The 13,356-nt window shown below is 43.6% G+C and overlaps 1 protein-coding gene across 1 annotated transcript in view; it reads right to left on the bottom strand.

Annotated features, from left to right (window-relative positions):
• The window catches only part of grik2 (glutamate receptor, ionotropic, kainate 2), a 350,655-nt gene extending 344,177 nt beyond the window's left edge, over nt 1–6,478 (bottom strand). The window contains exons 1-2 of the mRNA XM_085421989.1: nt 6,392–6,478; nt 3,601–4,001 (exon numbers count right to left, since the gene is read on the bottom strand). Coding sequence (XP_085278115.1) covers nt 3,601–3,715 — 115 coding nt within the window. The 5' untranslated portion in view covers nt 3,716–4,001; nt 6,392–6,478. The remainder of the gene's footprint in view (nt 1–3,600; nt 4,002–6,391) is intronic.
• Nucleotides 6,479–13,356: the final 6,878 nt, after the last annotated feature.

Genomic DNA, 13,356 nt, shown 5'->3' with positions numbered 1-13,356 from the left:
TGCTCATCTAACGACACCCTCGGGATCGGGTGTGAAGTCTTTCAGGTTATCACCGTGTAGAGACGACCATATTTCCTTATGTGTGACTCTCTCAGACTCTTTTCACTTCTGTTAACTCTCTTTGTCATCAGACTTTCTCTTCTTCTACCATCTGTTACCACCTGCTCGACAGACTTTATTTGCCGCAGAGTAAATATCGTGGTGGGCCATAAAGAGAGCAGCTCATTTACTGCTCGTGGTCCAAATGTTTGACGTAGTTCCTGGCTGTCTGTGCAGCCTCCATGACTGCCATTCTCCTTTATAGAAACAGGAAGAAATCCCATCCTTCAGCTGAGCATCCAAACACAGTTTAATGCTTTTGGAGTGACATCTGTGATCAGTCATATTCCTGGAAAAACACACCTAACGCTACATTAATTAGCTTGTTTGGTTCTGACACGATATTGCACAGCACACTTTGCTGTACATTACTTTCAAGTATCTTTTGGTTCTCTGCAAATCATTTTATTTGCAATGAGTGAGGCCCAGGCCAGGTCTACTCTTCTGTTCACTTATTGACAGTCAGGCTTGTCGGGGAGTGAGGTCTGGCCCTGACCTGCAGCATTTAGCTTGTATGGCCCATTAAACACTGACCTTCATACTAATGCTCACCAGTGCAGCCAATGCAACATACTCAACACCCATGCTGGAGACATAACAGAGGCACGGTGCAAACTTTACTGTACAGAAATCCAATTTCAACTCGCTTCTTTCAGATTTGAGGATCTTTGTACGACTGATGAAAAATGCTCTATTTTGACAACTTTCTATAGTCGGAGCACCTCTTCGACCTAAACTTCTCTGTTAATGTTGCTTTTTCTAAGTGGTAGAGCCGTCTGCTTTCTAACACCAGCTCGGGAGGTGAACGTATGAAACACAGTGCCCCAGTATTTCTGTGAGGTGCCCCTGAATGTGACTTCTTCCACACACAGGTAATCCAATTTGACCTCACCTGTGTGCATTACATCTCCTCAAAACTCTGGGACATCTCAGCAGAGGCAGCAGGCTGGAGTCAATGTTACACAGATACTAGGTCCCATGTCATCACGGGTCAGTGCTTCCAGCTGATCCAACTCGGGCTTTAGCTTCAATGGGCCATGGGAAAATTCAGTTACGAGGTTTCTGTCAGCATGTGTCTGTCTTCAAAAGACACACGATCACATTTAAAGTCTCGCTGCGATGTAATGTCTCTGTTCTCTGCTCAGCTGGATAAAAATAATTTTAAGCGTTTAAAAGTTCTGTTTCAAAGGTTTTATAAGAACTCAGTGTTCCTGTAACGTCTGTTTGCTCTCCCAGGAGCCGGGCACACCAGCCGCGGCAGCTTTACTCTATTGGTTTTTTGGGAGTGTATTTCTAACAGTGACGACTCTTAAATGTGCTGAATTGGTTGTGAGCTTCTACTTGCTGTAACTGCTGTTCCAGCTCACATAGGCTGAAGTGTGGAGTAATACCGAGTGTTCAGGAGTTATCTGACCCACCGTGTTCATGAAATCTAGCCTGCTAACATCCCACAAGCTGTACCTGCTTGGGACTGTGTTCCTGCCGTTACCTGTTTTATTTCATCTGCTTGTTTGATATCTTAGTTAGCTCTGTTTTAACCACCAGGTTTCTTCCCGTCTCTATGTACATATACGTGTGCAGCTATGCAGGGCGACTTACAAAGAAGCTGCAAGCAAAGGTGACTGCAATAACAGCATCATCCTCAGAGAGGATCATTTGATGATGATGATTACTGTTAATGCTTTACAGTCACTGTGATTCCAGAATTTTGTCATGTATGGACTTTGGACTTTCACATGTCTTCCTTGCTGTTTGATAATAAGGTGCATTAAACCTGTAACTGTAGTTGAGTTTTTGCAGGGTTAACCTCTCTATTTGGTGAAATCTGACTATATGGGAGGACTAAGGGAAAAACGTCAGTATGCACTGAGCCTTAGGGAATACATGCATGAAAAAAATGCAATTAATGGGCCCCTATAGTTCTACATGTCGTCATCACTGGGCCTGTGTCTTCTGTGACAGTCTCAATATGTCTTGCGACTAACATGACGTCATTCCTGACACAGAGCCTGAAAATTCAAATCTCAAACACAAAACGCAGGGATATGAAGTGTGTCCACTGACAGACGCTGATGAGCTGGACCATGGGGAAGCATGTTTTGCGGTTCGTCAGCAGCATCTTTAACTTTGATTTTGACGGCTGGTTATTTAGTGTGTTTTTTACAAGTTTGCCCACCTATCTGCAAACAGCATGCTTAATATTAATGTACATTTGTGTTGTCCCAGGATAAAGGACTCTAATGGATATTTGATGCAGTGCTTACACTGAATGTTTCAGCAGGTCCATTGCATTCTGTAATGAAAGCTTGATGCCTCCTGAGCACACACAAGTGGCCGGCGGGTGGCAAAAAAGCAACAACCTGTCCCACAGGCCGGTTAATCACAGAGCAGTAAAGGACTGTGGTGCTAATGGGGCATTCTGTGTCCACTCTACATGTGCACTGAATAAGTGTGGGAGGCAGTCAGCGTAATGCAAAGACACACCGACGAGCCCAGAGTCTCCTCGTTCTCTTCACGTGTGTCGTGTAGATCCAACACAGCTCCACCAGCAGAAAATCAATTTGCACTTCATCACTTCCTATTAATGAATTCAAGAAATGTTCACCGTGGCTTTAATTACACAGGATCCTTTTACTATATTTATTTTCAGTGAATAAACGGCGTGATGTTGTTAAGAAGAAGCACGTTTATGTTAAAACACTTTGTGCATTCTGCGTATGTCTGTGTTTGTATGTGGCTTTACGTCTGTTCCTCACCGTGACCTGATGGATGAAATTCAACAAAAAGTTGACCTTTGTTCAATTATTTTCGTCACTATTTTAGCCACACTGTTCGGTGAAATCAGTGGCTTTAAGCTTTTGCAAGCATCGCATTCAAGTCTGTAAATTAGTCAATTCAACTTGTATTTAAAATAATTCGAGAATATAATTTAATGTAATAAAATGATGCAGCTACAAAATCATGGGGGTTGGAAGATGTCCTGCCTGCGTATCATTTAGCATGAATGTGTTAGAAAAACCACATGTGGTTCCTTTGTTGTATTCTAAAGCATCCAGATGTGTTTCTGAGCGTCAGCACGGAGTTAAAGTGTATGAATATTATTCTTTGTATAAAAGAAATAATAAGTGTAATTTCACAAAAATCACCACATCAGTACATCACACCTGAAATCACCTCATTAAACACACGGGTGGGATAAGCGCATCACTCCTGTTAACATCTGTGAATGTTTACGCTGGTAATTTTGTTACACACTGCCCACTCCCTTAAACTTGTGGGCCATTCATAAATTCGTTCTGTGCAGCAGGTCTGTGCCAACTCTCTGAACACACGACCCTTACGCCAAATTTCTTGGTACTCTGCAAATAACAGTCAGAAGAGCAGAGCAGGGACAGGGAGAAACAGCGAGTCTCCAACAGGTGGGGATGGAGCAACATCATTTATGGGGTGAAAACACAGCAGTGAAACTTTTGAACAGAAGACAGAAAAGAAGCAGCTTACCAAATCTCAGGACATGTGGCATCCCATGTAAAAGCCCCACACAGTGTGTTAGCAGCAGTAGAAGCTTGACGGTGCACCTGAGCCTGGCTTTAAATATCAGGTGGGGGATCTTCATGGTGCTTGTTTGGTGCGCTGGATTTAAATCCCTGGATCGGTATATTCCTCTGTATTGTTTTCTCTTTAACCCAAACGACGTGAATTCAGGCAGCTGTAAGATCAAGGCATGATCTTCACCAGCGGGCTGAGCAGCGGTTTTCCCACATCCATTTGGCAAGAGGGGAAAAATCAGTACGAGTCCAGCTCACTGCGCCAAGAAGAAAAAGACCTCAGCTGAGGAAAAGGATGGTGAATGTGGAGGTGGTGGTGTCGGGGCATCCATGCTAGGCGGGGAAATCCATTTACTGAAAGACAAAGGAAGAGATAGAAGAGGGTGAGAGTTGGGGCTGGGGGGAGGGGTGGGGGGTTACCGAAGTGACAAAGTGAGAGTGAAAGACAGTGAAGCGGTCTGAGCAGCCTCCCCAGTCCGAGCTCCTCCCGCTGCACTGCCGCACAGCATCTGACGTCGAGCGCATAGGATGGACGGGGCTGCTCACACTTCACTCTTGGATCTGTGTCCCCTACCCAAAGTGCCATACCTCCCGCACTCCTTTCCCTGCTGTATCCCCGGCCAGCTTGCCAGCCGCCGCGCTGACGTTTCTCCGGTTCGGCTCAATCTGCGTCGGCCGAACACCGTCGTGCACAGCCCCATAAAAGCCAAGCCATGAATTCGAAATGATCGCCAGTGTTTGATCGAAGTCATTCAAGCACGGACTGCGTGGGCTCCATGTGTGAAGCAAAGCTGTCACTGTAACTCAGCGTGATGAATAGGCTGCGCTCGGCGCGCCGGTGTTTCAGCACTCGACTTCTGTCTTTGGAATTACTTTTCCTTTTTTGAAATTCATTCTTCTCAGACCGAGACTGGGCAACCTGTTAGACACAAGCCTCGATATCAAATTTACATTTCACCTGTTTCGTGCCTGACTCTGGAGGCACTGTCGTTTTATAGCAGCACAGAATTATTGAAGGTGAAGTCCGTGTGACTGGAACGCTCTCTATTCGGATGGCATTTAGAAATGAAACAATATACTCAGCTAACATTTTAACAACAGTCACAGGATTTTTAGGCAAAAAAGCCCCAAAAAACTAAATGTATTTGTTTCTAAATTTTCAGTTAGAATTTCAGTCATCATATTAATGTGCTGCATAATTTCCGAAATTTATAGATTATAAACGCAGACGCGGCGAAGGTGTACGGAAGTGGGGATAATTTAAAATGCATTAAATAAAAATATATTCGCTCCAATCCCAGCTGCCAACTACTGAAAATACAAGGTAAATAAGGTAATGATGACGGAGTGCTAACACGGACTTTCTCCGTGGGCTTTAACGTTTAGGCCACGGACTTTAGTCTGGCTTTGAGTTTTCCACAGCGCAGACACCGCCTGTGTTTCACATCCAGCTTTTCATTGCGGCTATTTCAGCACCTGAACAGAGAATGTTTGTTAAAGCAGGAGATACTCCGAGTGTGTTTCAGCACCACGAACAGAGGCTTGATTTCACCGAGGCTTCAGCAGGAGATCACTGGCTTTCACATATGCTCCCGTTATGATGCCAGCTTCCTCTGCTCGCTTGCCTCCTTAATTAGCAGAGATGTTCTGTTTGGACTGATGATCCATAGTTTGGGTCAGGGTTATCCTGTTACTCCTAAGCGTCTGATTCCATATTTGCAATCATTTTTTGTAGGCAACACAGAAAACTACTGCTGTGCCCGCCATTTATAGACATGCAGGTGGGTGTGCAGAAGGTAAATGTAAAACGATTCTGGTGAATATTGTGTGAGGGCCATTACACCTCACCTGTCACACCAAATAACTGATATTACTGCTGTATTAATATTGGCTGTGATTGTAACGTTGTTTGTCATTTCATCCTCAGATTTCACAGGACGTTACTATGTTTGCTAAATCAAAAGGAAATTACAACCTCGAGTTAAAAGCTGGACACAAAGGTCGGGAGAAAAACAAGAGGCAGCTTTACAAGCTAATGTAGAGAAGTGCTGGACTGTACAGGTAAAAATGACCTCACACTTGGCACCAGCACACAGACTCATCCGGATCTCTCCTATTTTCACAGACAGACTTGCAGGTCAACAAATGTCCCTTTGTGCATTTGGAAAGGGCGTAAAGAGCGCATGAGAGGAGCCTCTCCACCGGCAGCACTGCCCGATGATAAAGTTGATTTACAGCTAATGCGCTTGTGGACTGTGGGTTTCAAATGTGCGGCTCATCTCCTGAGTTTCCATCAAACCGCGCGAACTAGAGACGTTATTTACGGATCATTCATAAAGTGGATCATGGTGGAAATTTAACGACCCTTGTAATGTCTTACGAGCCCACAGCAGTAAGAGCACCAGGCCGAGAACGAGGAGAAAGAGGAGGAGGTAGTCGTAAGGTGACAAGCGTCTCTACACAGAGGTCGTGCATAAACATGGGAGGTCACTTTCCTTCAGAGTTTCTGAAGCACAAATCCGAGCCGTGTTTGAGACATGGACATCGTTCTTTCTAAAGGTGTCTGGATAAAGTGCACGGACCAACTTCAAACCGCGCCTGAGGCGTCAGCGGCGGAGGTTGGAAAACGACGCGAAAAAGCTTCTACCTGGGTCTGATCTGTTTCCACAGGACCTGACCTGTTCCTGAACAAATCCAGAGGATCGTGAAATAAGTGTAAAGTTTGGAGAAAAAAGCGTGCCTACCTCAGACAGAGCGTGAGCAGAGAAGAGTCATCAAAGCAGCACAAAGAAGTTGATTTGTTTCTATGGAAGAACCGTGTCGCTTCCCCCGCGCTCTCATCTGGTAGCGCTGAGCTCCGGCCGTGGGGGAGACACGCCTCCTGTCGGACGGCAGGACGCACTGCTTAAAGCAACAGGGGGACGCTCCGGACTGAAGGCTCACCGTCTGCAGCTTCCCCCAGCGGGGCGACTGTCAGCTCAGACTGAGGCTCCAATCCTTTAGATGCCTACACCTTACAGTTTGGGGTTGTGGCAGTGACCACAGGACATACCGGCTCGGTAAGCCTGATCCCGTAGATTGCTTATATGCCACGAGGCTGAATAAATGCGCATCACAATGGGATGGAGATTGCCTTCATTAAGTACTAAGAGCTACTTTGTCTTTATTCTCCCGCAGGTATCATTTCATGCAGCAGTGTGCAGTTGAATCTCAAACTGTGACAGTGAGGTTTCCAAAGGAATTTAAAGAAGGGATTTTCTATCGCGGGGCCTCGCTGCTGCAGAGCCCCGTGTTTAGTGGATTAATACTGAGCTTGGTGGACCCAGCGCAGCTGGCTGCTTCAGTCCGGTCACATATTTGCGCTTCAAATGTGCACTGCGTGTGGAAAATACTTACTCCGTAAATTACATTTTATCGTAAAAAAAAAAAAATCAGTGTTTGGTGGTTAAAAAAGTAGAAGTTTCCTAAATTAACTGCTAAGAGTACCATATGGTTTTTGTAGAACTTAATGCAAGAGAGGACACAATTAATTTTGCATTTGTGTTTCATGTTTACTATTTATTCCTTGTGGAAAGAACACAATGAAGCCTCCTATCAGTTCTATAAACTGAAGGCAGAGGGTCGTTTTTTATTACCTTACATTAAATATACCAATTATACTGCAGTGCTGAGAGTAACAGTGATGGGAAACCTTTTTAGATTTTCCATATAACAGCACTAAAAATGTGACAGTCATTATGAAAACATTTTGTCAGCAGCAAGATTCCCCATCAACACTGTCAGAATTCACTGGCTTCAGGAATGCACCAACTTACCTGTTTAATAACCAAAAATATTAGTTTAAAATAATTAAACCAACTGTGAAAATACAAAACAATGAATAAATGTACACACAGATAAAATAAAATATCCAACTTACTATGAAAGTAAAAATGTGAAACTTTTTAATAAAAATTCTGGAAGAAACAAAACAGAATGTACAACATGTTTAAATTAAGTAAAGAATAAAAATGATTTTCATTGTTGTTGTTAAAGCAGATTAACTAGGAAAATATAACATTTCTGCACCAAGAAGGTACTGAGCACATGGACATGATGCTAGCATCACATCATCTTTGCGTTGACTCGTTAGAGAGACGCTGCACACCGTGAAGCCTCATCACCAAAGCACCCTCACATTCTCAGCTTTGTATTGTAACACAAGCTGACTGTCTCACACATACGACCCACTCATGTTTGTTTTACACATCACTGCTGCCTGCTGTGATGTGTTTCTGATGTTTTTAATGTGTCATTTTGGTCACAATTGTGAAAGCTGTTTCTTAAAAATAAATGTCAAAATGGTCAAATGAATACAAAAGTACTGAAGTCCTTGAAAATCCTTGGAATGAAAAAGCAATGTGCAAACAACCTGGGCCTGAATTCCCCTTTAAACCAAAAACAGTGAAACGAGTCGCTTAGAAGATCCAACTACTCAAAAGAACATAAATAAAAGAGGCAGAGGACTAAAATATAGCTCGCCAGGGCTGAGCTTCATGCTTCAACTGAGTCAAATAAAGAAATCCAATCTGCAGACTAGAGGGGTGATTATGATCATGGATGTAAACTGTTAGTGGACTCAGATGCTTTTGAATGTTGAGAGAACTATGAAGAGCTTAGAAGTCATCCACTAAATTAAATGTCTGTGGATCTCGCTGTGAGTTTGAATTTTACTCAGAACAATATTCAGTCATTTATGGGAATCCAAAGATGCAAAAATGTAAATAATTCCCACCGAGAGCTGTTGAATAATCCACAGAAGCGCTAACAAAGTGTGTGGATTACCTGAATGATACTGTAGCATCAACTCCGTCCTTCTTGAAAGAAAGAAAAAGATTCACTAACCTGCGTGGAAGGTTACATTGTAGACAATCCCACAATACTCGTATCCATGGAAGAGTCTATAATTGCATCCCAAATGAAACAGCTTTATATCTTTCCCAACGACACCCCAACAAATTACTCAAATTTTTACAAATGCTCACTGTAGTTTTACCAGATAATTATCTCAGGTCAGCTACTTTGTACAGGTTAAGGGGAGCAGCTGCTACAACACATGTATCCCTGATTGTGGCACAGTGGGAGGAAGAGACAATCCACAGCACTAATGTGAACTGGCTCAGATCAAAGAGAAAGATGTAGAAATGACATGTGACTTAAACACTGTAAGTATTTTAGATGTAGCCATCGTTAAACAGAAACCATTTCTCTATGGAAATCGGTGGAAAGTAACTCTTGTCTACAGCAACACCATGGAAAACATGGCAGGGTGAGCAATTTACACGCCTTAGGAGGAACAGTGTGGCAAAGGAGAGGAAATCAAGATCCAAAGAAAGAAAGAACCATCCCTCCATCATCGACAGAGCATCAACATGCTCTAAAATCCCAACTGCCACAAAGAAAGAATGACTTTCATCGCTGAGTTTAACCATTGCAATCAGAAACATAACTGGCACTGGCACATCTTAAAAGGAGAGCCATCTCCCCCTCTGTCATTTTGAGAGCTCATTTATCCTTTCACTCAAACAGTCCTGTCGTGACAGAGTTTGTTTCCTGGTTCGGGGCAGTGCTAAGGGTGTCTGACTGGCACAGCTGCCAGTTGTGTCTCCTATTTTACAGTAGTGCCCTGGGGCAGATGTGTGTGATGTAACAACCCTTATTATGGCATAGCACCTCTACGGGGTGTCGTCATATTACTGTAGTAGTTGGAGTCTCCTACAGTGAGGGCGGGGGCAGCCATTACAGTCCAGCACGCTGCTCTCCGTGCATCTGTTTTAGAGAGACCTCACCACTGTAACGGGCTGGCAGCAGGAACCACCTAACCCTGGAACATGTTTGTATGAATGCGTAGAGCCGTGGAGACCTTGCTGTGTGATCTTATGGTCTTCAGTTAATGCCAAATAAAAGTCTGTTGTTCTAACTGACTGGCCTCCAAGTTGCCCAGCTAACGTCCACGCTGCATGCCTGCGGGACCTGCTAGCCGCTCCTTCCTTGCCAGACCGCCGTGGTGATTGGAGATGGCAGCAGGAAGCTGCAACAGCAACCTGAAGCTAACGTGTCAGTGTTGCACAAAGCAGCTCAGTGCAAAATCTTTGTGAAACCACGATGAATCATGTAATGATCTGGAAGTGCTGTTTCGTCTGTTTATGTCACGGCGTTTCGACAATGGCAGACATTTACACTGGCCTCCAGGTAGCCTCAACACTAGGACGTCGGCCCCGTCCCATGAGGCGGTTGCAAGCGATGCACAGATTGCAGCAGAGCTGGCCACAATGGACTGGGAGGGGGTAGCAGTGCAGCAACAGTAGCTTGAGATGCATCTCCCTGGAGGACATCCTCGCTGCTTCTGTGACTCTTGTATGGGGAGAGAAGATCGGCTATTAGCCTTCACCCAGGAGCCCAATGACACACCAGCTAGGAGGCTGCAGTCAGGGACATCTGAGTGAGAGATGCACATGATAGTTCAGGGGGTCCTGGAGAAGTTCAGGGTGCACTCATGATAGTTAGGGTCATGTGGAGTCTGTGCCACGATGATGGAAGCAGTCTTGTGATGACACAATAGCTTGGCCTCAACCAAGTGTTAAAAATTGATGGTCACATGGTGTGCACTGATGCAGTACAGTCATAGCATTATGTGACAATGAGGCGTGACACCTGCACTGGAGAAGACACCCTGGTGTGGGTGAAAGGCAGAGATGAGATGGACCCAGGGTCCTATAGATTACCCAACATGCTGTGCTGGATATGAGAGTAATAGATGGCTCACAGAGAGCATGTTGTTCTTGTGATGAAGAAAGATGGGTCTATACAGCTCTGTGTAGACTGCCACAGCAAGCCAGAGGTGTCACAGTTTGATGTGTATCCCATGCCTCAGGGTCACTCCTGACGAAGCTCTAACAGCAACCTAAAGCTGGGCACCGTCGTACAAAGCGGCACACAACCATGCAATGACCTGCAAACACTGTTTCCTCTGTGTCTACGCTGAGGTTCCTGCAGTGGCAGACATGCTACCAAACCTCATTATACTTCTAATCTATTCTGCAGTACAATGTACAACATGACTGCAATTCAACAGCAGTCATCTAAATTCTTAAATGCTTCTGTGTCCAAGTTTACATTGGACAAACAAAGAGCACACAATAAATTTCAGAACATAAAACATCCATCCGTACTGGGAGCCATCCGTACTGGGAGCCATCCATACTGGGAAGAATGCCATAGCCAAACACTATCCTGGGGCCAAACAAGGCCGCTCTGCAACTCTATGTTTCGCTGAGCATGAACATGTAACTCTTCCAGCGATCAGTCAATCCAAAATATAACCTCAGACGCATTCACACTGCTGTGTTTGTGTAACTGTTATTGCGTTGTTGGATGTGAGACCAGGAGGCGAATTATCGTGTGATTTTATTTCCACAAATTACCAAAACCTTTTTGGTTTTATGATCTGATGAAGACCATGAGGCAGAAACATTAGTATGTTTGTTGGCCAAATGAAAAGGTCATATTGAGATTTGTCAACTATTTTGTGTTATGACAAAACTCCAGGAAAAACTCCACACTGCAATAAAAAATGATCATGTGTTGCAATCACCTACATTTATACGTCACTGAATATTTGTCATGCTAATCACTTGCTGCCCTCATGCACAAGCAGACAAAGACAGCCGTAGTGATAGATGTAGCGATATGAAGAGACAACAACATCAGGAACACGAGAACCTGGAGAAGTACGAAGGGCTCAGAGAGGAGCTCCAGAAAATCCCACAGGATCTCAGCTCGGTCATTCTCAACCACCTTTAGGGGCGTGATTCATTTTGACCTTGGAATGTCCAGGTTACACTCAGCACACATGTTCCTGTTTATATATGGCAGCCGCTCAGTTATGGTGTCCCATGTATGCCCTGCCAGGTAGCGTCTTGCACCCTGCTGTTATGTGCAGGGGCATCTTTGCACAGCCTGCACCCGGGGTCCTGCCTGATTTGGTAGAGCCTCTGTCGAGCTTGTCCTTTCTTTGGTAGGATGTTTCAATATCAGTCACTTCTTCTGTAGGTGGTACATGCCATGCAGGGGCTGTCTTTCCATGATTCTTCCTCTTCTTTCTCAGGTTTTTGCTGTCTGAGGTATTCACTAATCACAAGATCAGTTGTGGCCATCGTTCTGGTGTACTCATCTTTAATTTCATCCTGGATCGTAGTTCTAACCATTATTTATATATCTATAGATATACATATACATACATAATATATTTATTACACCGACATCAACAGTCTATATAGATAGATAGATAGATAGATAGATAGATAGATAGATAGATAGATAGATAGATAGATAGATAGATAGATAGATAGATAGATAGATAGATAGATAGATAAGATAAGATAAGATAAGATAACTCTTTATTGTCATTGCGCAGTCATACATAGTACAATAGTACAATGAAATTGGAAAACTGTCCTATGTCGGCACTACATGTAACACAACACGACACAATACGACACATCACAACGCAGCACAAACAACACAACACAGTATAATAACTTAGTAATAAAAAAGAAGAATAAGTGTATTTGTATTGCACGCTGTTATTTTGCACATTAATTATTATTGCACCTTGTTATAAATATAAATATTATTATTATTACTGTTTTTTAGATAGACAGACATGTGTGCACATGTGTGTGTTGACAGAAACACCTGCACCGCAGGCATAGCAAACACCTTCCTTCCAGAAGCATGTGATGATATGTCAGCATTAGAGAAAATAATTTGTGGAAAATGCTGACACATCTTGATTTGCATTGAAACAGACATAATTACATCCCATGCTTTGCTGTGTCCTTTCTTGTTTGTGGTTTTTTGGATCCAATTCCTGAATTCACTGCTTGATATAAACAGTATTTTAGCTCTGGGCCAATCAAAATGCAGGATGAGAAATGGAGGGAACAAAATGAGTCCATCAGACAGAAATAACTGCAACCATCACAGACGTACAATTTGGTGGTGGAGGAGCACATCCCTGCAGTGATGAAGGCCTGATCTGAAGCCACAGTCTGGAGTTGAAATGAAAGGGAGCTTTGATTGCTCCCCTCCCCTCCTGCCCACCACAGTGTGCAGCATGAAAAGTTGAATTGTGGGGGCTACAAATAAATAGTCAATGACAGCTCTGTGATCCAACAACCTCCACTACTCTTACCCATGGGACATAAAAGGCATCTGAAACCCTTGAATAAGATAAAAAAGAATAGGATATGAGAAAATACTATTTAGAGATGAATAATTCTGTCTGACAGAGTGCTGCAGTGATCACTGATTAATGCTGGCTTCCAGAAATGAAGGTAATGGGGACAATACAGCCTCTGAAAGGACCTTTTTTAATGAAGCAATCGACGTATTAACGTCTTCACAATCACCAGGTCATCAGGGGTTTGTCTGCAGTCAGGGTGGGCTTTCAGCCACTAATCGTTAGCTGTCTTCTGCATTAAGCTTTTCCATATGATTCTTTTAAAAAATGAAAAATATATTTTTAAAAGATTCTGAGCATCTCAAACCCGCCTCTGAACCTGTGTTTTTCCTTGTTTCCTCTTCCCTTTAGAAGAGATGCTTAGAGCTGCTGCAGACCACTGCTACAGATTTTTGATGGGACCTGGAGCCTGTTATTATTTTTATT

Source organism: Rhamphochromis longiceps, linkage group LG11 (genome assembly GCF_057381845.1).
Source record: "Rhamphochromis longiceps isolate RC_006_pf linkage group LG11, R_longiceps_female_GT1.1, whole genome shotgun sequence".
NCBI lineage: Eukaryota > Metazoa > Chordata > Actinopteri > Cichliformes > Cichlidae > Rhamphochromis > Rhamphochromis longiceps.
Note: the sequence above shows the minus strand (reverse complement) of the source record. Positions and strands in the feature narration are given on the sequence as shown.